The sequence below is a fragment of the Sebastes umbrosus genome, chromosome 8 (genome assembly GCF_015220745.1).
Source record: "Sebastes umbrosus isolate fSebUmb1 chromosome 8, fSebUmb1.pri, whole genome shotgun sequence".
NCBI classification, from domain to species: domain Eukaryota; kingdom Metazoa; phylum Chordata; class Actinopteri; order Perciformes; family Sebastidae; genus Sebastes; species Sebastes umbrosus.
In genome coordinates, this window is record NC_051276.1 from 7,004,312 (window position 1) to 7,029,689 (window position 25,378).

A 25,378-nucleotide genomic window follows, 5' to 3' on the forward strand; every position below is an offset into this window, starting at 1 on the left:
TAGGCCTATCATTATTCACTGTACACAACACTCATTCAATTAAGTGCCAATTTCAATTTACACATTCAAAAAACAAGTTCAGAAACCCATCTGCTGTGAAAAAGAAATGATTGATCAATCTCTGATTTGTTTATGCAACCAGCTGTCTCTACAGATCACACAGGCTTTGTTTATAGCAGCGTAGACATTTTGAAGAAACAGCATGTGGTGAAAGACAGACTGCAGTACATACTGCTGTTACAAATTCATTTACAGTAAGCATGATTTACAGGGTTGTTTCAAACAAGTTTTTTTTGTAACTGTCATTTCTCTTGTCGTTTTTGTTATTACACAGAAGACAAAATTCAGAAGGACATACTAGACATATCTGTAACATCATCTAAAAAGAACTTAAGACAGACACAGTAAACATACCACCACTGAGGTCAAGACATGGACCATCCTCATATTTGCATATACACCATTGAAAATGACCTAAAGAAGAAACACAGTTAACTTCTGATGTTCCCCATTTGCAAAGAAAAAATTTGCTAAATATGCTCCCACAGGCATGTGACACCTATTGGACATTTGTTCCAATGATAATGCATAACAATAAGCAGATATCCAACCACTGGATTTATGCTTTCTCTGAGGTCCAACCAGTGCAACTTTTAAACTAAATTACATGCCTTACAAAAACATGACGCTGTATTCAAATAACTGCACAGAATTAAGAAAATTAAGCATTAATCCAGTGTGTGGGTTTTCATAAAGTAGCTTCCCTTCTTTGAGAAATTACAGTAATCAGGTACACCAAACTTTTGATGACACATGCCCACGTGGTATTAAAGCAATTTTCCACTGACTCGTGAGTTACTTACTGCTGCAGGACCTTTACCACTGTGTCTTCCCCTGAAAGAAAAAAAATGTCATTGTTGTCAAACTCGTCATCATCCTTAGCACTAAAGTTCTTGCTAGCATACTGAAACAAAGGCTTTGTCCAGAATCGCATACTATGCACTACATACTCAATAGGTGTTCAACATAGTTTTGTGTAAATAAACAGCAGTATGTATCAATTTGGATGCACTGAGCAGTATACATTTATATTTATATATTATACAGTTACATTATAACTTCACGAGAAGGTCGCACTGTCAAGGACAGAGGGTGTCGTTTCATGTACAGATTGTAAAGCCCCCTGAGGCCAATTTGTGATTTTGGGCTCTACAAATAAAATTGACTTGACTTGACACTTCCCGAGAGCCTCCTTGCCGGTTGGAGACGTGTAACCATGGTAACCCGCGCCAACCTCATTTGACCAAAAACGACGGTTTGTGAGAATCAAAAGTCTGAATTGATTTAAAATATATATTACGCCTAGCGAAATCTTATAGTTAGTTAAATTGAAGTATTATTGATATTACAGAGCTGTCTGTCAAACGTCCATTATGAACGTTGTCGTCACTACCTCATTGCATTGTGGGATACTTGTGCCGCCGTAGTGTCCAGCATTGCATACTGTAATATTTTCCCGGAAATAGTATGCAATTTGTGTACTATTGGTTTCATACTAAGGTTTTGGACGTACTAAAAAAATCTCACATACTGTTTTAGTGTACTAAATAGCATGTTAATATGGTATTTCGGACGCAATCAAAGCCCTCTCTAATGGGGGCAACTGTAGACTGAATGTTGAAATCTTTGGAGGTGGTGGTGTAAATCTAAGATGGCACAGAACTGCTGTTGCAAATGTTTAAAGGGGAATCCCAAGAAGCATCAACTCAAATTATCCGATTGAATCTATATAGAAATTTCTTGAAAATGTGCATTTTATTATTACATATTTGAATGCAAATGTAGATACTGAAATGTCCAACAGATTCCAGGATATTTTTGCTGGTTGGAATAATGTTCAAAGGGGCTGCCAGCCAAACATCCAGTAGCCTACATTTTTTCCCAAGCATGTCCTAAAATGCACTTTGTTCAGCAAGCTGGCACATGGCCAGGCATTCACACTTGATTCGATGTAGGCAATGCAATCTACATTATATCCGTGGTATAGTAAATGAGTAAAATGCATATTCAAACACATTCAGTTCCTCAGTATAAAAAAAAAATAAAGCCAATCCAATGCCAAAGTAATGTCGAAGTGAAATAAGCTGGATCTGTGTGCAATCAGTCCAACTGGTTCCTGTCGTATTTTACAGTATCTTCGCACAGGCCTTTTAATGGATGAAACCTACGCAATGAATGGGACGTAGTGTCCTAGTGACCGGTGAATAGAAGCCTGACCAAAATTAACACCACAAAAATCCACCATACGCATGCAGCTCATGCACTGACAGGATGTGTTAGCTTTTATCTGAGGACGACATGTGCAGAAATGTCATGCTTCAAGGACATTATTTCACACGAGCAGCTATACGGCAACGTCAAGGTTGAAAGCCTGTCGGTCTATAATTCCCCCTTCTCCTTCCTCTCCTCCTCCTCTTCCTCACCCGCCCCTTTCTTTCGTATCGCCCACACGTTTATATCAATTTCTTGGCAAACCCGTTGCAGCAATGTTGCGGTAACGTACCAGCCCAGATGACAGTAAAAACAAACACAGCTGTTTTTATCGCAGTCTCTTAAGTGGTTGAAGACTGTCCCCGTTAGCTAGCTGCTATAAAAAGCTGAATGAGGCTCTGAATTACAAGCATGGTGCTGTCAGACGGCTAATTAACGCTGTTAGCTAAATCCACTCCAAGCTGATAGTAAACTGATATCAGCAACTTGGCAAGCAGCATCACCTACTACACACACACACGTGTAGGGAGATTATGTTTGTCCACTCAAACATGTCCATCAATACATTATCAAGAGAGCAGATGATGTGTGTTTAATTGCCGTGCAAAGAGGAGGTAACAGTATTGGAGCAAGCAGACAGGCCTCGCTAGCTGAACTGCATCACGTTCCGCTAGGTGACCAACACGTCGCAAGGCCCACATATACCGATCTACTAGTTTTTGGACCACTTAACGGGGATGTCATCTCTCAAATCTGCCACTAATGGAAGTGACTGTGTGTTAGTAGTGCAATCTGGCCACAATAATCCCCGCAGCTCTGTTTTTATTCATCTTAAATCAACGTTTAATATTTCCACAGACCTGCCCAGATTCTGTCTTCCCCCGCCGCCGCCGCTTCCCCCTCCGGCACCGGAGGCGGCGGCACCAGAGGTGTTGCCACCGCCGGGCTTGCTGCGATTTCCACCGGCCTTCATTGACATGGTGATCCCATAAAAGACAGCGTCTGAAAACGACCAGCTTCACACACACCCGCAACTTCTTGACGACGAGGAGACGATGTGTGATTGTGTTGTGACAGCTCGCAGCTCTCAGCTAGATACCGATGTGCAGTCCTAAGATGATCCGGGCTAGCTCGCTAGCTAGCAGGGCTCACGTCAACGTGCCTCTTGCTATGGAGGAAGATGCTAGGCTAGGCTAAAGAAGCTAGCAGGCTAACAGTTGCTATCTAAATTAGCAATCTGTACAATTCCTATTAAAACGGGAAAAAATGATATTTTAAAAAGACAACAAGCGTCAATCACTCGTCCACAATAAACATGGATATTACACCTCTTGTCAGTTCGTTGTGTAAGCCTAACTAAATAATGTTTTATATCTCTAAATAGGGTTTACAGCTATCTCGGCTTCTTTCCGTTGCTAACAGCGAAAAGACCAAAACAGTCTGAAAGGGGACAAAAAACAGCGGAGGGATATATGAGAGGCGTAACGGCTCATAACATATCACCACATATTCACACACTGGGCTCTTTGACAACCCTCAATCTGTTTAAAAAAGAATAACGTAGTCTTATTGAATGTAGACAACCAAAATAAAACACATAGATGCTCGTTTGTTTTGCTAAATTATACATACAACATGGCACTACTTTCAGGAAGTCCGTGAATCCTCAACGGCTGTTTTGTGGCATCCACGTGAGCCGGCGAACACACTACTACACACGGACGCTCACGCATAGACACACACTATCTACACGCTGCTTGTGTGTGTGCATATTGAGGATGGACAATTACACGTTACAATCTGACTGCCTGATAAAGATGTGGCACTTTATGTTGAGGTATTCGCATCATGCAAATAACTGGTTTTAGTTGCGCAGGTAAATTACCTCAACAGTATATTAGGCTAACAATGTACAAAAATTCAGATTGATGATTTCATCTGTACAAGATCAAATGTTGGAATTCCTGTGCCATTTTTTATGCACTGTATGACAAGGCCTATATTTATTCCCAAAACAATACATTACATGTCAGGCTTCTGATTTGATTGATTTTAAGATGTATATTTTGTTTTAATCTAGTAAATCTAATCTAAACACAGCTTTTCTTTTATTTATTTTTTTTCCTTTGCTTATGTTTACATTTTTATACTGTATATCTATATGGTACCTTTGATGTATCTGTTTTTCTTTAAAGAAAGTTTTTTTCTATTTATAAATAAAATAAATAATCTAATAATCTAATAATTAATTAAATACTAAATAAGAATTGTCCATTCACAGTTACAACCATAGATATATCTATGGTTACAACATGGGTCTACAACTGAAATTCTGAAGTTTTTTTTTTTTTTTACATATTAATCTTCCTTGTCCTTTTCAAAAATTCTACGATCAAATTTGAAAGACATTTTCCAGTAACATTCAATGACTTCTCCAGTTTTTCCAGTTAGTCTAATTTAGGACCGTATTAGTTGCACACTTCATGAATGGAAAATATGTCAGATACCTTTTATAATTTTCCATTTCTTCCACATCTCAAACACTGCATGTAACAGTTTGTTTTCTGCTCAAAAATATTAATTCATGCATCCAGTCATTATTTGTAATAACATGAGACATACAGCAAAATACCTCCAGTGAGTCTTTGCATTTAAGACTTGACAAGAATATACAGTCTATGGATTCAAATGAGACAAATTATTGTGCATATATTTTGTCTCCCTCATGTGGACAAAATAATAGAAACCCTTTACAGAATACAGAAGTCCAATACAATGCCACCACCAACTACAGCTTAAAAATACCATATAATTTAATAAATAGGCTACCTCTCTAACACAGAGTCAACAGAAACTGTACATTATATAACATTCAAAAAGATGGGATTGATTGCAGGGTTGTTGCATTGCATTGTAGGTTGTACCTAAATAATGGTAGGCGTAAGTGTTCACTTGGTGTTCACAAATAGAAAAACAGTAGGAAAAAACCTACTAAGGAAGACTGTTAACAAAACTAGCAATTAAATGTGTGTTTCTTTGCGTTAGCCCCATAAATGAGCACTAAAGGGGGATATACAAACACTATTTTTACCCGTTATCCGGCAGCAGTTTGCATCTTCCAATGTGTTATTGTGAAAGATGAATTATGTTGATAATAAGATAGGATAAGATATTCCTTTATTTGTCCCACAGTGGGGAAAGTTGTAAAAATCTGCCCGGGATGAGAAGATCTGTGCCCGGGGCAAAACCAACGTTCAAATCCAATATTTCCAAAAACTGTGCCCAGCTTTTCAGAAACAGAACTACAAACATTGCCCCGCTATCTTCTTTGTTGCCAGCTATATGCTATGTTCACTGTCCTGTTGGAAGAGCCTCCATCGGCGGATGCAACATACATTGAGAAAATTTCAAGGTAATTTTTCCAATGCTTCTACCCTGATTTTGAAGTAGTAGTCAATTTTGTCCCCATATCGAGCTACCAAGGAATCTCTGTTAAAACAACAGTTAAGCACTGAGGTTCAGTGTGTCCAGAGAGACCTTCAGGAAATTGGTATTGTGTTTGTCTTGCAGTGATCAAGTCAAACTTTAACTATTTCATCAGCTGGTACTTTGGTACAGGGAGTTACTTCTTAATCACAACTTTACCCCACATGTGACACCTATCTGGAACAACAGATGTGTTGTGCACAGGACCAAATCCCTGAATTATGAGGAATGGATGGAGAAGAATATCTGGTCTATTATGAACATTTTAGATAATGTAGGCAATGTTCTCTCTTTTGAGAACAGCTGCTCGAAAATACAATTTCACAATGATAAAAAAAACAAAAAAAAAAAACAGTTTTGAAAGCAATTCCAACTGCACTCTTGGGGAAGCATAGTTTTTCAAGCACGCCACTTCTTTCAGTTCCATACCTTCCCTCTCTCTTTTAATCAAAGCTCTTAACTTCAGAGAAAGTAAAATAAAGTTATTTGAGGGGGCTTCACATCAGATTAATTTCCTGGGCTTTCAAATATAAATTCTATTCTTTTGGAATTCACTAAATCCACCATTAAAAAGTTGCATAGACACCATAGGCAATTCGATACCCCATTCCTCCTAAGGTGAATTGACATGCATTTTAAAGTGATCAATGCTGTTTCATGTCATTATACAATTGTTGCCTCTGTTACTGATAAAGATGCTGAACTCTATTCTTCTGTATTCTTCTGTTGGGATTTTTTTTTCATTCATAAAACAAGATTTCTCAGGATAAACTTCATCATCTTCCTACTGTTTCTTAGCTGCTTTGAACTTTAAGAAAAGGACAAATGCAGTAAGGAGACATTTTCCAACAGACAAGGGACCTCCAACTTGTATATTTTAGCTTTTTTTTAATTCTAATTTATTTTGTATGTATTATGCACCAAAATGTCAACACTGTATTTCAAGTTTACTTTATTGTTTGTGCTAAAAGCAAATTGTTAATAAAGTTTATTTAAAAAAAAAAATCTGGGACCTTATAAGGACCCACCAGAGTCTGGCCTTTTCCAAACTTATTTTATACAAATTTAAAACCGTTCACTTTAAAAATGTACCGACCAATACACGTTTAATACGTTTAAAAAATATGTTTTTATTGACAGAAAAAAATAGTAATCTACATATTGTCCGAATATACAAAATAAGTGTCTATTATTTTTGATCAGGCGTTCAGCGCGGGGGCCTCTGGTTGTGTATTCCCTCTGACAAGCAACTATGGGATTAACAAACTAGTCCGGAGATGTGTGTCTCCTTGGTCACCTATGAAAACACTCTCCATTAACCCTTCACACCACTGAAACTGTCTCATTGTTCTGTACGACAGCTGAGTTTTTATTACGGAAGAATGTTAACATCTGTGTCTTTGAGTAGAGCTGGAAAACCAACTTGCCCAGCTGAGCTAACCCGCTAGCCCCGTTAGCCTTCTCGGCTCGGCTCGACGACATAATAGGCTGCTGTGCTGCTGGGAACACGGTGTGCTCGTCGTGTCAGATCAACCCAGCGCTAATCGAGGATAATACCGGTGCTTTTCAGATAGTATCCTTGGTCTACTTTATCATTCCCGGTTGCCTTTTGTTGTGTAATCATCAGCCCTGACCGCAGGATGGAGAGCCACTAGCTCACTGAGCCAGTCCCCGCAGTGTTAGCAGAGCTCTGCTCTCATTGCGCCGGCTATAAATACACTGCTTGTCCCATGCTCCTCAGTGCGCCTACATAAGTGGTTAGCTTGTCCATATTGGACTTGTCTTCGACTTGTTTTCTGGACACCTTGCTCGGAGTTTGAGACTCTACATGGTCACCACAGTGAGGTTAAGTCGACTGGAAGAGAGACCCCGAGGTTGTGAGCCCTGCTGGCCTGGTCTAACGTTACATGGTGCCGGCTGCTGGGCTTCAGGTCTCCAGGTGAACCAAACTCGGCTTTGGCTGATCGGTGGCCGAATATCATTTTGCCCCAATGGCCTTGTTCTGTCATCAGTAGTCATATAAACAAACCTTGGTCCAGCCCAGGTTTGAAGGACCGAAACTTTGTGAAGGTCAGAGAGAAAAACGCTTTGTTGTCTACTGTCAACTGTGTGAGATCAGCGAGGCAGACTTCATCTGTCCAGAGCACAGCACCATGTCGGAGGATAACAACGCAGACAAGTTCATCAAGGTAAGTTTAACTAAATCAAATGTCAATCTTAAATCTTCGTGCAAAGTAAACAATGCAGAAGTTTTAATTTTTTTGTAGCAGTAATCACGTTTGGTCTTGATTTAATGAAGTTTGTAGTAAATAAATGGAGCTACAACCATTGATGCTGGAAATGTTACTTTTTAATTGTTGGGATGGGGGATTGTTTTGATTTTACTGACTTCATTAGTTTTATATTTGGGCCGATGACTACAGCATGATTGTCAGTGCTACTTCAGTTTACGTGATCTATTGCTCTAAGACTGATTTCAATGAAGACTGCACTGAAAAGTACACTTGAATGTTGTGTAGCTTAGAAATAGTATAAATGTAACTTATGAGTGTGTTATGGAAAGTTTTACGCTTGATAAACATTACTGTAGAGCTTGGATCTATCTTACATGGTCATGGTCATTATATTTCCATACACCCTGGCAGTGGGATTCGTTCCTGGCTTTCTCCCCTCGATGTGTCACTGCCCGGGCATTTAATACAAGCAGTAAAATGTGATCCCAAGTGTCCCTGGCCCTCTGCTTTCACAGTTGGGCCAGAATGAACCTAATGCTGGGTTGACTGAGGGGACGGCACTGGGAACTGGATCACACTGGGGGGGGGGCGTTATCGTGATGAAAAATTAGTGAGTTAGTTAGCTAACTTTGGGCTTAACCAGATACTCTGGAACTCTTCTTTAATTGGTAACAACCTCCAGGACTGCCAATATTGAACGCAGTGTGAAGTCAGATACTTCAAAGATATTAAGTTTATGGCACAGACCCCTGGTTAGTTGTGACAGCTGAGACGCCTCTCGTCCTATGTTGCGTAATCATGAATCCCGATTATCATCAGTCTCTTTGTGTTTACACAGACCAGATTGGGCCGAGCAGGGCAGTGACGGGGAGGAGAAATTATGGTGCCTGTTGGCAGTGGCACACGATTAACTGCACTGTGCTGGCCAAGACCAGTATATTCTCAGGAAAGGAGGAAAAGGGATAATTTAATCATTTGATCTTAAGTTTGGGGGTTTGTAACTAGAGTATAAGCAGAGGATGGTCCACTTCAGTTTACTTAAATACAGCACAAACTCGGAAATATTGACAAACAAAAATGTATTTAAATCCAGCACAATTCAAGTGTGATTTTAAGAGCTCCATTCCAATATTTTTCGACTCAGTTGATTACAGAGGATGTCTCCCAGTGCTTCCCTCCTTCTGGGATAGAATCCCATCCTTCTTTTTTAACCATTTTTTATCGGCAGCAGTGGCTAGACTTTCCCAGATATATGTGTTTTATAGCAGCCAAGCTGTCTTTTTTCAAGAGTAATTCTACATTAAAGATTAGCACTATCGTGAAACTAGACAGGTGATAATGGATAAGGCGGCTTTTACACAACCCAGAGCTAACACAATGGGTGGAAATGCATAGCACTCTTTACTGAGGAGAATCTGCCAAACTCTTTTGTGAGTGTCTGGCCCTGTTCAGACCTGGCATTAACATGCGTCCTGAGTAATCCGAACACACGTGGACAGCTTTAACTACGTCTTCACACCTGGCATTAGAATGCGTCTCCACATGAGTCTTGAGTGACCACTTGTGATCTGATCTCACTTCCTCTATATGCAAAGAAACACGTAGTAAACACATGGCTAATACAGCAGACGTGACGTAATAACATGAATGTCAGTAGTAATATCCTACATATTCGTGAATTCGGGTACATTTTATTAACATCAAAATAAAAGGTTATTGTTCTGGCGGTCCCCGGGGACCTCCTTGCCACCGTCACCGCTGCCTTTGCCAGGCAACGGCGGGGTACAGAGCTTCAGAGAGCCGGGGATGAGCGAGCGAGCGAGCAAGTGGGCGGGTGTCAGCTCCGTGCAAGGCACCGGAACAAAAACACAGACACATCTCCAACAATATGATAATAATGCACTTTGCGTGCCTAGTCTGATAGTCTGTAGATATGTAGCCTATAGATAAGATATATTTTAATAAAATACAGTTGTACTGACAGAGTACAGTAGAGCACAGAGGCCGTTTCCATGCTGAAAAGCAGGCGCTCGCGTCTACCTGTCTATTCACATGCGGAGCGCAATGAGCCCCACGGATCCCAGCGGGACGTCAGTTAAGTAGGTGGTCCTTGACACATTCACGTACACAATGCTAATGCCTGTGGCCATATGTGGCCCAGACCACCTCTGAATGTGGTCTGAAAGGTGGGATCTCAATGCGTCCTCCATGCGTCTTGGGTGCATTCACACCTGTACTTAGAGCTGTCCACTTGTGATCCGATCACTGAGGACGCATGTTAATAGCAGGTCTGAACAGGGCCACTTGTGAATGTGAAAAGTCCTTGTTATGCTTAACAGCAGTTTCAGTTGATACTCTAGGTGCTGACAATGATTGAGAACGATCCCTCTAGTACAGAATTTTCTTTTCTTTCTCTGCTGATAACTGTGAACATTAAACCATACCAGTTCTGCACAAACACTATGTTTCTCATTTATTTTCGAACATCTGATATAGCCTACTGTTTGGTGTGGTTTCTCTTCCCGACAGGAGACCTCCATTCTAGACGAGTACAACATAAACTGGACACAGAAGTTGGGAGCCGGCATCAGTGGACCTGTCAGGTGAGTGAGAGGGAGAGAGTGTGTTAACAAATGGTCTATCTCCAGTCACCAAATGTGTTTGTGCTGCATCAGATTAATGTCAAACGGTTGCTGCTGGGGCAGTGTTGCATTGACACAACTCAGAACAAATAGTCTTTCATTAAACTAAGACCGGGACAAGTAGTATTGCATAAAGGAGACATCATCATTATGTTATCTGTTTGTGTTTGGTATGGAAATGGGTTCGACTGGCACTGTTTAGGATTGCAGAAAACATACTGGGAGAAATCTGACATGCTGGGTTGAGCCCAGTTGTGAGAGCAGAGCCAGCGTCCATTGAAAATTGCTTTCTAGTTTTGTTTAGATCTTAAAATAGTGTATCGTGACGTGATAGGATTAAAGAGAGAGATAAATATTGATATATTGCCCAGCCCTTGGGTATGACTAAACCATGGTTGTGAATGCTGATGTAGGGAGTGTGGTTGCAGCCACACCTTTTGGTTGGATTCAAGTATAAACGTCATAGCAGATGTGGATTATTTGACTTTAACTGAGTTGTTGAATGGACAAACTTCATGCCAAAAAATCTTGGTACATGTTACTTCTCCTGTGGTTTTATTGCATCGTGTTCACCGTGGCACCATTTCACCAGCACAGTTTGACTTTATCCTTGACACATTAACACATATTGAGAATATGAAAAGGCCAGATGCTTGTCACTTGAAGGGGCTTTAACAGACTGGACCAACCACTAGTGTGTAACACCGTTGCAACTCGACGCTTAACATTGAGATGTTTGGCACCGGTACCATTTGTGTTGTAGATAGTGGGGGCTCATTTGGCTCAGAAACAGTCCATGTAACTGCAGCATCCCGAGCTTGAATCCAAACCAAAACCTTTGTCCTTCACCTCCTTGAGTGGAAATATCTTATCCTGTTTGTTTTTTTGTGCAAGTGAATACATGTAAAGTGTATTTATGTCTATTTCTGTGGCTTTGTCAGGTTTTAGTCCACATACTATTGATGAAATGTTGTGCAAAGCAACTGACCTTCTTTTGAGAAGCTGCACTCAGATTGAGTAGTGGATTCGTGAGGATGCATGTGGGATCAATGATAAAACTCAGCAGTTTTCTATCTTTGCCCCCCTCTCTGCATTCTTCTCTCCAATCTACTCACATTTGTGAAATACTAACAGTAAGCAGCAATGACTATTAAGTCTTTTTACGAGGGCAGTCAAGGTTGACGCCATAATAACGCGTTAACGCAAATTCGTTTTTAAGACCACTAATTTCTTTAATGCAATCGATCATTTGGAGGTTGTAGCGGGCTCATTTTAAAGCTAGAGTGAAGATACTGCTATCATATGAAACTAGAAACCTCAGGGAGGAGGAAAAACTGGCCTGGCCATTTTCAAAGGGGTCCCTTGACCTCTGACTTCAAGATATGTGAATGAAAATGGGTTCTATGGGTACCCACGAGTCTCCCCTTTACAGGCATGCCCACTTTATGATAATCACATGCAGTTTTGGGCAAGTCATAGTCAAATCAGCACACTGACACACTGACAGCTGTTGTTGCCTGTTGGGCTGCAGTTTGCTATGTTATGATTTCAGCATATTTAAACAACCAATCAGAGCCGAGTTGGAGTCTGCCGTCCAGCTGCCGTCTATGAGCTGGCTGTGAATCACTCGCAAACTTCAACCAAATGGTCAGACTAGGCAGCGCTGATCAAATATGAATCAATATTCTGTTACTGTAATGCCTATTTCTCGCCTCTAATGTTTCCAGAATCATCTTGTAGTGAGAAAGATGAGAAAGTTTGTGGTCCGGCAGCCATGTTGAGATCTGTTGAGGAAGTACCAAGCACCGCCCCCCAGCCGGAGCACAGCCAATAGGAACGCTCAATAGGAACGCTCTTTCTCTATGAAATGACCTGTGATTGGCCAAAGTCTCCCGTCACATGCTAGATATTTTTAAGTCTGAAAACCGAGCCATGAGGAGGTGAAGAAGTCTAGTTTTCTCTCAGAAAACTTGAATTACAATATGCTGAAAGGTTATTATGGAATTTTTGCCCAATGATGCCAAAAATATACTGCCTACTGAAGCTTTAATTTGCGATTAATCGCAATTAAATATTTGTATCGATTGACGGCCCTACTTTTTACCCATTAATAAACTACTTTTAAGTCATGTGGTGAATCTAAGGCACAGATTGAAGTCATCATCAGGCTGGGAAACAGGACATTTGTTTGTTATGAGACAGAAAATGCTACAGACATCACTCTGCATTGGCCTACATAACCAGAATCAAAATGGTTTGCTAGTTAACGTCTCTTGTTTGCGGTATCTGTTATACTCGGGCATTAGCCAACAATGACTGCATTATTTTTAAACTGTCTGTGCTCATGTTGACCTCTGCCCTCGTCACCTCAGCTAACCCTGGTAGAACCTCTTCATAGGAATAACTTCTGTTTTAGATGTATTCAGTTACAGCAAAACATTACAGGGAGGCTGTGGCTGCTCAAACAGCTTTTTAAGTCTGTTCATGCTATGTGCAGTTTCTTCTGCTGATTCCAGCTAGATGCAGGCTTTAATATATCAATGTGTGTCACTGATTCCTCCTGCCCATTCGGCACTTTGAAGCTATCATGGTTTCTGTATCAGCCTGTTATATCCGTGTGTAGTTTTGGCCTCAAGTGACAAGAATACTGAGAAATTGACTCATCAGCCCTCCATGTAAACACATTCTTGAACGCTGTGATTCATGTGTTTCTTTTCTGGCAACTCTTACTCACTCTGTCTCTTGTTTTTCTAATTCTGTATTTCTCTGATTCATGGAGACTTTAGCTCATACAGATTTTTTTGGATTGTCCTCCTCACCTTTTTTTTTTCTCTCACAACACAATCATGTCTTTTACTGTACTAGCCCCCCTCTGTCCAACTCTGTGATTCATTAGGTAGGTATTGCTTTTCCAGTGAAGTGAACTTTGGCCGAAGCAGAATGTTTCTCGCAGTAATGCTTTAATAGTGTAATCTGAGTTTAAGGGCCAGAGGTTGCTGTTTAAAGTGAATATTTGAGTCCTTGCTGCTTGGAGGAGGGGGAAAGGAGTTGATGGGCTTTTTTAGAAAATTAAATGTATATCAGTGCGGTCCATATTTCATCTGTGTTCTGCTGCGATCCTAAAATGTAGTTTGTAGACGACCATTACAAGGAGATATTCATTAAAAAAAACGTCTTGAATATGAATATATATTACTTTTTATTTGGTTTTACTCTCATTACAAAGATGATTCATATGTCCCATAATAAACTGTGATGTTGACAAAATAGGGTTTCTAACTCTGACTAGTCTAGTCAGCAGCTTTCTTGTCTGTGTTTACATCAGGCCAAATTTAACTTCACAGCACATATTACCTAGACTTCAACACCTGTAGCACCATATTCAAGCACATAGAAATTGACGATAAAGCTAATTCAGTAACAATAGAAATGAACCCCTAAACAAGCACCACAAACTCATGTTGTGCAGCCAAACATTGTTCAAACTGTAGTCTGACTGATAGAGGAATTTTTAGGCATATACTGAGAGATCTCTGGGTCTCACCTCACCATGATACATGCTAAACGGGACATTTCACAGTTGAAAAATAGTATAGTAGTAGAAAAATGTAGTGGCAACACCGTTTCTGAATTACCTCAAATCGAGTTTGACATTTCTGTACTGCAGTTTCTTGTAACTTATCGGCTGACATATAAACCGATACCAATATAACTGTAATAAGCTAATATCTGCTGATATAGCTCTAGTTCAAGGGATACAAAACCGAACAGTAAAAATGAACCATTCAATGACTGCACGAACCAAACCATGGGCTTGTTGAACTTTTGCACCACTATTAAATACAGGCCTGCTAATTATTTGATGAGGTGTCAGAGACACAGAAGAGGCAATTATCTGAACAAAGGCCTACTTGACCATTAAGTAGCCTGCCTTATTTCATGTATAAAATCAATGTTTTGGCTTCATATAATACAGAAATATTATTCATTACTATCAATCAATCAATCAATCAATCAATCAATCAATCAATCAAACACATTGGAAATGGTTATGTTTTTCTTCTCCCTATAATGTGCAAAACAAAACAAACTAAATCGAAACCGTGACCCAAAAACCGCACTAGAAACCGAACCATGGACTTGTTGAACTGTTGCACCAACCCGTTCAAATCACATAAAATATAATAAATACCAAACATATGGGGCTGAATTCTGAAGTACAAACTGATGCAAAACACAACTAGAATTATTTCCATTTGATGAAATGATGGAGCCATAAAAACATGGAGTCTCTAGTTTGAATATTTCACTCAGCGTAAACATCACATGGCTTCAAGGGAGAGTTGAAACAAGCTGACAGACTATACATGATACTGTCAGATAGTGTTGAATAAGGATGCACTCATTTTTGAACTGACGATTATTTTTTCGATTAATTAATAGTTGTTTGGTCTATAAAATGTTATAAAATGGTGAAAAATGTCGATCAGTGCTTCCCAAAGCCCAAGATGATGTCTTGTTTTGTCCAGGACTCAAAGATATTCAGTTTACTGTCACAGCGTAGCTAAGAAACCAGAAAATATTCACATTTAGGAGAAGGAATCAGAGAATTTAGACTTTTTGTCTTGAAAAGATACTTAAACTGATTAATCAATTATCAAAATAGTTCGCGATTAATTTAATAGTTGACAGCTAATCGATCAATCACTGCAGCTCTGGTGTCAAATCAGAAGATTTTAACAATAGTAACGATATTGGTAGACAAGGTAACCACACGTCAGTCGAGGAGAAAGCAGAGAGTAACCGCACATTGAATCACAGCTGCCAAACTTTGTTAGGCCACACATTGGTACCAGCTGTGTTTTGTATTTGTGGAGACTGTCTGGCATTTTATTGAATATCTGATGTCCTCTAAGACAAACTTGTGGTTTCTGCGCTACAGTATATAACCAACATTGACTTGACTAATGATCATGTTTCTCTATCATACAAACAGGCAAAATGCCTGGCTTATCTATTTTTTACAGACACTGATTACATTTTACAGACATGGATTTAGAACACATAACTCAGATAAGCCCGACACCGGTGAGCAACTGTTTGGTAACGAGGAACACCGGAAAATAAGAAAAGCCCTGCCAGACTACAGAAACTACCTTATTGATTGTTTGCATACATGATCACATCTGTGAGACAGATCGGGTTTTCATATTGACTGAGATGTTTGTTGACTGTTGTTTTCTTCCTGTTCAGAGTTTGTGTGAAGAAGTCATCTCAGGAACGCCTGGCCCTGAAGATCCTCATTGATCGCCCCAAGGCCAGGAATGAGGTTAGAGGAAACACAGTCTCGGTTTTGATTAATGCCTGTTGTTTGTTGTCTGTGGCTGTATCAATATGATTTGTTGTCTGCCTCGCCGTCTCTATTAATTCCTGTTTTTCTTTCCTCATCAATCTGTCTCCTGTGACTTCTCTGTCTGTTTGTAAGGGCGTCTTTGTCTGTAACATTGTCTTCCTGCAGTGAACACGGTATCTAGCAGCCTCTCCATGTCATTAGCAGCCTTCTGTTTTGATCGAACAGCTTATACAGCACTTCAGCAGTGAGACATACAGTCAAAACAAGCCCCACAGATTTGCTCCACACGAGCTCTCGCTGCTCAACTGTGAAAACTGTCACTGACAAGCAAAGCCACAGAGATTATTACCGCCACACAGTGTATTCTTCAGGCATTTTTATCATCTTTTTTAAACAAGGGTGTTACTTGGATACATGCTATGTTTGAAGGCAGAGGTTTTGTTTGTGCGCACGATAATGATGACTTCAGTTTACATGTTTGGTTTATAACACTGACACTGCATAATTTTCATCATTGCAATTAGTTAGTTGGAAAAAGCCTCCCTATCGTTAGCTGCATAATGTGTAGTTATATTTGTAGTATCTGTTATTTAACAGTTCATAGAGCTGCAACGATTAGTCAAATAATCGATTAGTCGACTAACAGAAAATAATCGCCTATCTATCTTGATAATCGATTCATCCTTAAAGTAATTTTTCAAAAAAAAATGGCCGAAAATGCTGTTTTCAGCCTCTCAAATATGGAGAGTTCCTTCTTTTCTTTTTTTTGTAACATATAAAACTGAATATCCTTTGGTTTTGGACTGACAAAACAAGACTAAGATTTAAAGACCTCACCTTGGACTTTAAGAGATTAGAAGTGGACATTTTTCACTATTATTCTGACCATTTAAAGACCAAACGATATATCGATTAATCTAGAAAATAATCGGTACATTAATCGATAATGAAAATGATCATTTGTTGCAGCCCTAGTTCATAATGCAGATTCTTGCAATAAGAAACATGAGTCAATGAAGGTAAAACATATTTCTGTTGTGGTTCTTGTATCACAGCTCCTCTACTAAAGTACTAAACCACCTTCAGTTTCCAGGTGTTCATCTCTCTCTCTCTCACACACACACACAAGCACTCCCCTGACCTTTTCTGTAAATATATGATGAAGGAAAAATAAAAATGAACAAGGCCTTTGTGTCTACAGGAACCAATAAAATGGTAGTTAGCAGTATATTAGGAACTGAATCTCTATTACAGCTCGTGTACACAGGAGACGTTTCAGCGTATCTTAAGTTTCAAGTCTATTTTCTTCCGTTTTACGATGTAACAACAGTGATCGTGTATTGGGGTCTGAGCACCGCCAAAATGTGGGTGACCTACACTCAATACTGTGCCTGAACGCATTCTGTATAGACAGACGGAGGACTGAAGCTGCTGCTCTGCTACACACTGCTTTCGCTACATGGGCTGTGTAGACATTGGGTTAGGGTTTGGTGGTATCACAATATATATGCAGTGAAATCTGAGTCTGATTACGCTATATAGTTACAAAGGGATCACTTTATTATCTCTTTTTGTATTAAGTCATTGTGGGTAATGTCACAAATCAATGAGCAGGACTTTTTTCTGCCAATATTGGATCAGAATTTACTATGTCACCATATATATTCATATCGGGATATAAAAGTACATATATCATGGTAGAATAGGCTTCACTGCAGATATTTTGACTCGTCACGGTAGGAAATACTTTATATATTATTGCTCACCCCCAGTTTCTTGTCTAATAACAATATGTATTAGTTAGTAAAACTTGATGATCTAGGCACCCATAACGGCATAAAACTATGAAGTGAAACAACTTCACGAAAACTAAATGCTCCGTTGTCTTTGCTGTAGTTTAAAGAAATGTATCACTTCCCGTGGGATGTTGTTTTGTGTTGTAGTTATTGTGCACGGTTTTAACATAAAACTTTTAACAAATTTAAGTGAATTAGTGTTTGATTCTCTTCCATGCAGGTGCGTCTCCATATGATGTGTGCCAACCACCCAAACATAGTGCAAATCCTGGAGGTTTACGCCAATAGTGTCCAGTTTCCGCATGAGTCCAGCCCGAGGTAAAGAGCCCTGTATTTGTGTGCAATCCTGTGCATTTCTTTTTGTTTTTACGTCAATCCATCGCCTCTCTTTTGCTCTTTCCACTGACACCCACGCCTCCTCTCGTTTCTTACAGAGCGAGGCTCCTGATTGTTATGGAGATGATGGAGGGTGGAGAGCTGTTCCACAGAATCAGTCAGCACAGGCACTTTACTGAAAAGATGGCCAGTCAGGTCACTAAACAGGTAAACGCCCAGACACACCAAACCAACATCAAAGAAGTAGCGGTGATGAAGGCCGACTGTTGCGTCGCCTCACGTCACCTGTAAAGTTGCACTCGAATATACCGTAAAGACTACAGCCAACAGCCAGTTAGCACGTACGTTTTGCACCTGCCTGAGATGAAATAAATCTCCATACCATGAAACAAAGCAGCGTTTGCTGACACCACTTTCACTCACCACTTAGCTTCATTCCAGATGGCCATGTTGTTGTGAAAATATCCGTATTGGAGTGATCAGATGAGATGAAGATGAAAAATGAGAAGAGCCTTCTGTGTGTGTCCTCTTGACTTTACTCGTTGTCTTGCTTTCCTCACGTCCGTTTCTCTTCTCGTGCACCGATTAGTTTAAGGTGAACGGCCAATCAGAGTGATTTCTCTCACCAACGGGCTCCGCCGCCGATTCAACATGCTGAATCAGCATGATTCAGCATGTTGAATCAATGTCATTTTTAGATATTTTTTTTCGGTCGGTCAGTCTTTCTCCACTACTGTCTGTCTGCGTGTTTCTTTGTGTGTAAGAGCCTCCTCATGTCATTAGCAGCCCCCTGCTTGGATAAAGCAGCACATGAGGCAGTTGAACAGCGAGACTCGTGGTGAAAAGATGCAACACACACCAGCTCAAATCAAGTGTGTTTAAAGGTTGCTTTGACACACTAACACACACGCACACACATAGACTAGCGTCTCAGTCTGATGTCTCTTCCCCCTGTAGATCAGTCAAGCCTTGGAACATTGTCACTCCCTAAATATTGCACATCGTGACCTGAAGCCAGAGAACCTGCTCTTTAAGGATAACTCTCTGGTAAGTACCTGAAGTTGCAGACTTAAATACGGCAATTTTAAAAGTGTACCACGACTGATGCCACTACTGATGCTTTTGCTACAAATGAAAATCAACTTTGCAGGACTGTAAGGCTGCAGCTTTACTTTTTGAGACACTGTAACAAGGAAAAGTTTTGACTGCAGGAATTGGCCAAGACTTCTAAATCCACCCCTACTCTGGCAGCACCTTCAATGATCTCCCTGGAACCTGAAATGTGTTAAAAATGTTGTCAAGGGAACAAGCCAGAAATATGTTTCTGTGCTCGCTTGCTCATGTTTCTCACTCTTGATTCTGTCTTTTCCACAGGATGCACCTGTGAAGTTGTGTGACTTTGGCTTTGCCAAAATTGATCAAGGAGACTTGATGACTCCTCAGTTCACTCCCTACTACGTAGCACCTCAGGTAAAAGGCGTAAAAGGCATCCAAAGATTGGCAGTGTTGTAGTCAAGACCACTTAAACCCGAGACAAGAGTATGTAGAGACCGAGACAAGACCAAGACTTTGAGGGGTTGAGACCAAGTCAAGACCAGACCAGAGTCCCACAGTGCATGACACACAAACCATAGGTGTTTCTAAGTGCCGATAAAAGTTTGACGTGGTCCCAGCCGTCTCAGTCAGCATTGCATTGCAGAATCTACATACTTCTGTGTGTTTTCTTTTGGATACTGTTTTGCAGATGATGTCTTTGCGTTTTAGGTAACCAAATTTCATTACCGAAGATTTGGCTGACATCTCCACAGCCAGAGCTTCTTCTCCTGTCCTCCGCGTTTACTTTCTTTTGAGTGCGTGTGAAACATTTCAAATTAGAAATGAGTCAAGTTATTGGTTGCATGTGAAGCAGGAAGTTTAACATCCAATCACAGTAATGATGTTAACAAATAAATCAGACAAATCACAGGCAATTTAGGGATATCCCCGCAGTTGTGGTCTTGAAATAAAATCCTGAGACCTCTTTGTCTGAGGCCGAGACCTTCAAAAAGTGGTCTTGAGGCCAAGACCGTTCGCGAGTACTACAACACTGCAGATCGGGACATCTTAAATGCAGCAATAATGAAAGCTGACGCACATTTCCATGATGTATCCCTTCTGCTGTTATTTCTGTTCAGGTACTTGAGGCTCAAAGAAGACACCAGAAGGAAAAGTCTGGAATTATACCTACCTCACCCACTCCTTATACCTATAACAAGGTGAGACCCAAACCTGTTGAACTAAGCATTTAAGTCTACTGTAGCAAGTATTGTTCCTCAAATATCATTACTCAATATCTACTGTATGTAATACGAAAATATTTTTAAATAAATGTTTATTTTCTCTTTTCTATTGTTCTTCAGAGCTGTGACTTGTGGTCCCTCGGTGTGATCATTTACGTGATGCTGTGTGGCTATCCTCCGTTCTACTCCAAGCACCACAGTCGCACCATCCCAAAGGACATGAGGAAGAAGATTATGACGGGCAGCTTTGACTTCCCTGAAGATGAGTGGAGCCAGATCTCTGAGATGGCCAAGGACATCGTACGCAAGTGAGTCATTTTCTTTGTCCCCTGATCTTGTCTGGTTATCTCATCTTGCTGTAGTCCCAGAACAGCATTTCCTTCTTCTGTCCAATAATGTGTTCTCCCTCCCCTCATCGTCTGCCCCCGGCAGGCTGCTGAAGGTGAAGCCAGAGGAGAGGCTGACTATTGAGGGAGTCTTAGATCACCCTTGGCTCAACTGCACCGAGGCCCTCGACAACGTGCTGCCCTCTGCCCAGATGATGATGGATAAGGTGAGTGGGAAGTTAAAGGTGAAAAATCTTGCATTGCACCAATGTTGCAACGGTCAAGCCCAGGCCACTATTGAAAGTTAGTTAGTTCTCTTGCGTCCTCTTCTTCCTTTTCACATGGCACGTTTACACCAAGCTGTCCAGTTCACTTAGTTACACATTAGAACAGTTATTTTTGTGTTTCCATGTGCAAAAGTTGTGGATGGTACCAATAGAACCACTCCATTACTGGTACCACCTCGGTCGAGCTTCCAAGCGAGCTGAGCCCATACTAGAAGGTGGAGTTAAAACACTGCAGACCACTGATTGGTCAGAAAGAATCGCCACTAGCGCAACACGGGACATCCTGCAGAAAACTTGCCGTTTTTAAAAAGCCTCCGTCAATAGTGACCGCAATTTTTAAATCACTCGACCCAGATTTTAAAAAATGGCAGCTCGCAAAATTACACCGTACACTACGCCGGAGAATCGACAAAGTGCAGATTCTCGGTTTGGTTGCCGTTGAAACGCGTGTCCCGCTGAAGATGATGTCACGGCAGTTTCCCGTGCCGTCGCTACGCCAATCAGCTGAGAATCCCGCCTACACTGAGGGGATACTATCTGCAGTGGAAACACAGCATAGAGAAAAGGACCTGCTACTAAAATGGAGTTGAGTCGAGCAGAGCCGTACCATGCAGTGGAAACACAGCTTTACTGTCTGTCCTCTCTGCCTTCCAGGCGGTAGTCGCAGGTATCCAGCAGGCCCACGCAGAGCAGCTGGCCAACATGAGAATTCAGGATCTGAACGTCAGCCTGAAGCCTCTAAACTCTGTCAACAACCCAATCCTCAGGAAGCGGAAACTACTAGGGTATGATTGCTTTTTTTTTTTTTTCTGTATTTGAAGTATAGATGTATTGCACTTAAAATTATGATTCCTCTGATAAGATACAGTAGCTCAGTGAGGGTGAGAAATGTTTTTCTGATGTTCTATCTGCCTTCCTGTTGCAATGTATTAGTCGGTGCTGAATCTAAACTAAAATCTCATTCTCTTCAGTTACGATTCTCCAAATTGGGTCAAAGTTTGGTCTGAAATGTGTTTTGGTGTCTCTGTTACAGCCCCAAGCCCAGTGACGGTTTCTTCATTCATGACCCAGAGAACGGAGGGGAAGACTCCAACGTAGCGCTGGAAAAATTGCGAGACGTCATTGCACAGTGTATACTACCACAAGCTGGTCAGTAAACCCACAATGATGTTGACATTTTAATTAAATAGACTTAAAACATTCAGCATTTTACTGAATACATACTTTGTGCACTGTATATAAGCACATATCAGTATATACTGTTATAATTTGCCACAATACAGCACACCCCAAACAACATATCTAAATTTCAGTCATTTCTTTTCAACTAAGAAGCATTTTGCCGGCTGGAGATGAAAACAAAACAAAGATTGGCTATAACTTAACTTATGTAAGACACCCAAAATACTGAGAAAGTCACCCATGTTTTAACAGGTATAATGAATAAACATTACTGGCTATAATTAAGCTATATTAGCTATTTACTGTATATTAGGGGTGGGAATCACCAGAGGCCTCACGATACGATATTATCACAATACTTAAGTCACGGTACGATCTTATTGTGATTTTAAACATTTTGCGTTATGCTGAGTATTGAGATTTATTACCTTTTTTCAACTATGTAGTTTGTCAACATCTGTTTTATCGAATAAGATACAGTTATTACTGTTTTCATCTCAGAGTTTTCATTCACATATCTTGAGGTCAGATGTCAAGGGACCCCTTTAAAATTGGCTATGCCAGTTTTTCCTCACCAAAATGTATCCTAAATTATTTAGCGTTCTTCCCGACAAGCTAGCATGACATGGTGCCAATCGATTCATCAGGTTTTCTAATTTCATATGATAGCAGTATCTTCAATCTAGCTTTAAGACTGAGCCCGCTGCAACCTTTAAAAGACAGAATAGTCTCACCAATGTAAACTAACTCTGAGAGAGAAAACGAGTAGCTTCTGAAATGCCTGTTTTTGTTTGTCTAGGAGAGAACGAGGATGAGAAGCTGAATGAGGTGATGTATGAAGCCTGGAGGTTCAACAGAGACTGTAAACAGCTGAGAGACGGCCTGCAGGGGCTCAGCTGGGACGGTCAGTACCATTTCATCTTGTCTATATCTGGTAATCTTTTGTATTAATTAAACAATTAAAAGCAAAGCAGCTGTTTCACCTTTTGACATCTAGAAAAAAAAAAGCTGTTCGAAATTAGCTGTAGTTGTCATTCATTGTTCATTCATCTAACAATAGCAACTATTGAACATTTTTCTTTTCCCTTATTTATTTAGCTGTAACGACGCCCCACATTATCCGGTCTTTTTGCCTCATCTGCCTGCCAAAAAAAATTGTTGCAGTTACAAACATGGCTCAGTTGTCCATGTAAAAGATAAATGTCCGAGGACTGATGGATTATCAGAACAGCGATTGGTCAATTGATTTATTGTCTTAGATTACTTAGTTGCAGCCTCTCAAATGCGACGATCTGCTTCTTTTTTTTTGTCTAATTATGAGGTAATAAATTAGAAGGTGTCACCTAAACTGTGAAGGCCTTTATTCATAATTCTTATATGTTTATAGACCAAATAATTAATTGAGAAGATAATCAGCAGATTAATCAATAATGTAAATAACTGTATAGCCTAATTATTTAGGGATGCACCGATTTATTGGTCGAACATCGGTATCGGACGATTTTCGGCTCGTTGACTGCAATCGGCCTATTGGCAAATAAGATGACATTCACCAATGGCCGATGTTTATGTGTTGTGATGGATTCATTTTGTGCTGGATAAATGTTGTGTTGTTAGCTGCTGATTTAATTGCATTTAATTTATGTTTAACAATATGTTTTTGTTGGGTTAGGTATAAAATTCCTCTCATTGAGTAGGTAATTGTATACAGGCTAAGGGGCTTTTGAAGAAGTTATTTTTCATGTGAAAGAAGGTTATTTTATAGCTCGTTTCATAAATTTGTACAATTTAATTTGTGCTCTTTCAAGATATGAATGAAGGGCTGAATGACTTTAAGAGTGAAGACAGTTCAGTTATTTTTTTCTAATGAAGATCTCTTTGTTTCCCTGGCACCAAAGGGGGAATAAATAACAACAACAAAACATCGGTATCTGCTATCGGCCAAATATTTATTTTAAACATCAGTATCAGTAAATTGCTCCATTGTCCACCAAACATCAGATAACAATGTTGAATATATTCTATTTTCTAATAGTCACTGTGGTTAAAGCCTAATGGATAATGTGAAAAAGACAAATGATAGGTTGGAGTTGTGTGTTAGTTAAGCAATACAGTCTTGATCTTTTTTTCCAGTTAAAAGCATTAATCATTTACTCATTTATCTGTAGGTTTTCGTTGGTTATATAGTTACCAGGTTCTTAACCACCAGCTTTTTCATTGCAGGGCGATCTTTCTCCGATAAAGTCGACCGCTTGAAGTTGGCTGAAATAGTGAAACAGGCCATCGAAGAGAAGACGAATCTCCAAGAATCTCATTAGCAAACGCTGTCTTTCTATCTTCTTTTTATATTGTTTATTATGACCCTTTTTAACCCATATCTGTAAAGAGGCTTTTTTATGTAAAATGATGCGCTAATTTTTTTGTTTTTTTTCATGAATTCACTTGCAAGACCTATTGTACAGCTGTAGATATATTTCAAAGAGGACTCATTGGTACTATACTTTTTTTTAATGGAAACTTGCAAAGAACATTGAAAAAAAAACTATATTTTCATTTTTGGAAAAAAGAGAAAAGAGAAAAATCATTTAAAGAAATTATTTTCTGGGAGGGAATTTTTATCAGCTGCTTGTCCAAGGCATCACGTATTATCCCAGTTATTTCATTTTATTCTGTTTTTATTTTCTTTTAACTATCCTAAGATTTGTATTTATTTAAACAAAGATTTCCATTATTTTATACTTGTAGCCTGGCAGAGGGCTCTAAAGTCGAGAGAAGCTGTCTACGGTGTGACTTTGTTCTTCCACACACTCTCTGATTCTCAGACTGCGTTTAAATTATATCAATCTTTGTTGTTGTGTAACTTTTTGTTGTGTAGAAGTAAAGGCCGAATGGAAATGTAGGTAAAAGAAAGTGTCATGAAATAGACAAATGCAGCCGGAAATTAAATTCGTCACAACCCCCTTTTTGAAGCTGGTACGAGATGGCATTAAAGCACCCGATTAGACTGTTATCAGGCCATTAAATAGGCGTAATCAGTCAATATAAGCACCATAGATGTGGGTTATTAGGGGCCTACTACACCTACTACGTTGTGAAAGTGAAACTTAAAAGCAACACGTTCTAACATGTAAAACTGAATGAAACGTCCAGTTTTGAACACAAAAAAAAATTATTATTTAGGTTTAG

At 39.9% G+C, this 25,378-nt stretch overlaps 2 protein-coding genes across 2 annotated transcripts in view; one reads left to right on the forward strand and one right to left on the reverse strand.

Annotated features, from left to right (window-relative positions):
• Positions 1 to 3,836, reverse strand: part of atxn2 (ataxin 2) — a 29,150-nt gene extending 25,314 nt beyond the window's left edge. The window contains 3 exon segments of the mRNA XM_037778138.1: positions 415 to 474; positions 864 to 894; positions 3,132 to 3,836. Coding sequence (XP_037634066.1) covers positions 415 to 474; positions 864 to 894; positions 3,132 to 3,250 — 210 coding nt within the window. The 5' untranslated portion in view covers positions 3,251 to 3,836.
• Positions 3,837 to 6,963: 3,127 nt separating this feature from the next.
• mapkapk5 (MAPK activated protein kinase 5) lies at positions 6,964 to 25,152 on the forward strand. The gene is made up of 14 exons (XM_037778142.1): positions 6,964 to 7,946; positions 10,521 to 10,594; positions 15,887 to 15,962; positions 18,003 to 18,100; positions 18,217 to 18,325; positions 19,076 to 19,165; positions 19,493 to 19,588; positions 20,293 to 20,373; positions 20,518 to 20,705; positions 20,830 to 20,950; positions 21,665 to 21,795; positions 22,044 to 22,159; positions 22,992 to 23,096; positions 24,416 to 25,152. Exons 1-14 carry the CDS (start codon positions 7,911 to 7,913, stop codon positions 24,508 to 24,510), a joined length of 1,416 nt encoding a protein of 471 aa, XP_037634070.1. The 5' UTR covers positions 6,964 to 7,910; the 3' UTR covers positions 24,511 to 25,152.
• Positions 25,153 to 25,378: the final 226 nt, after the last annotated feature.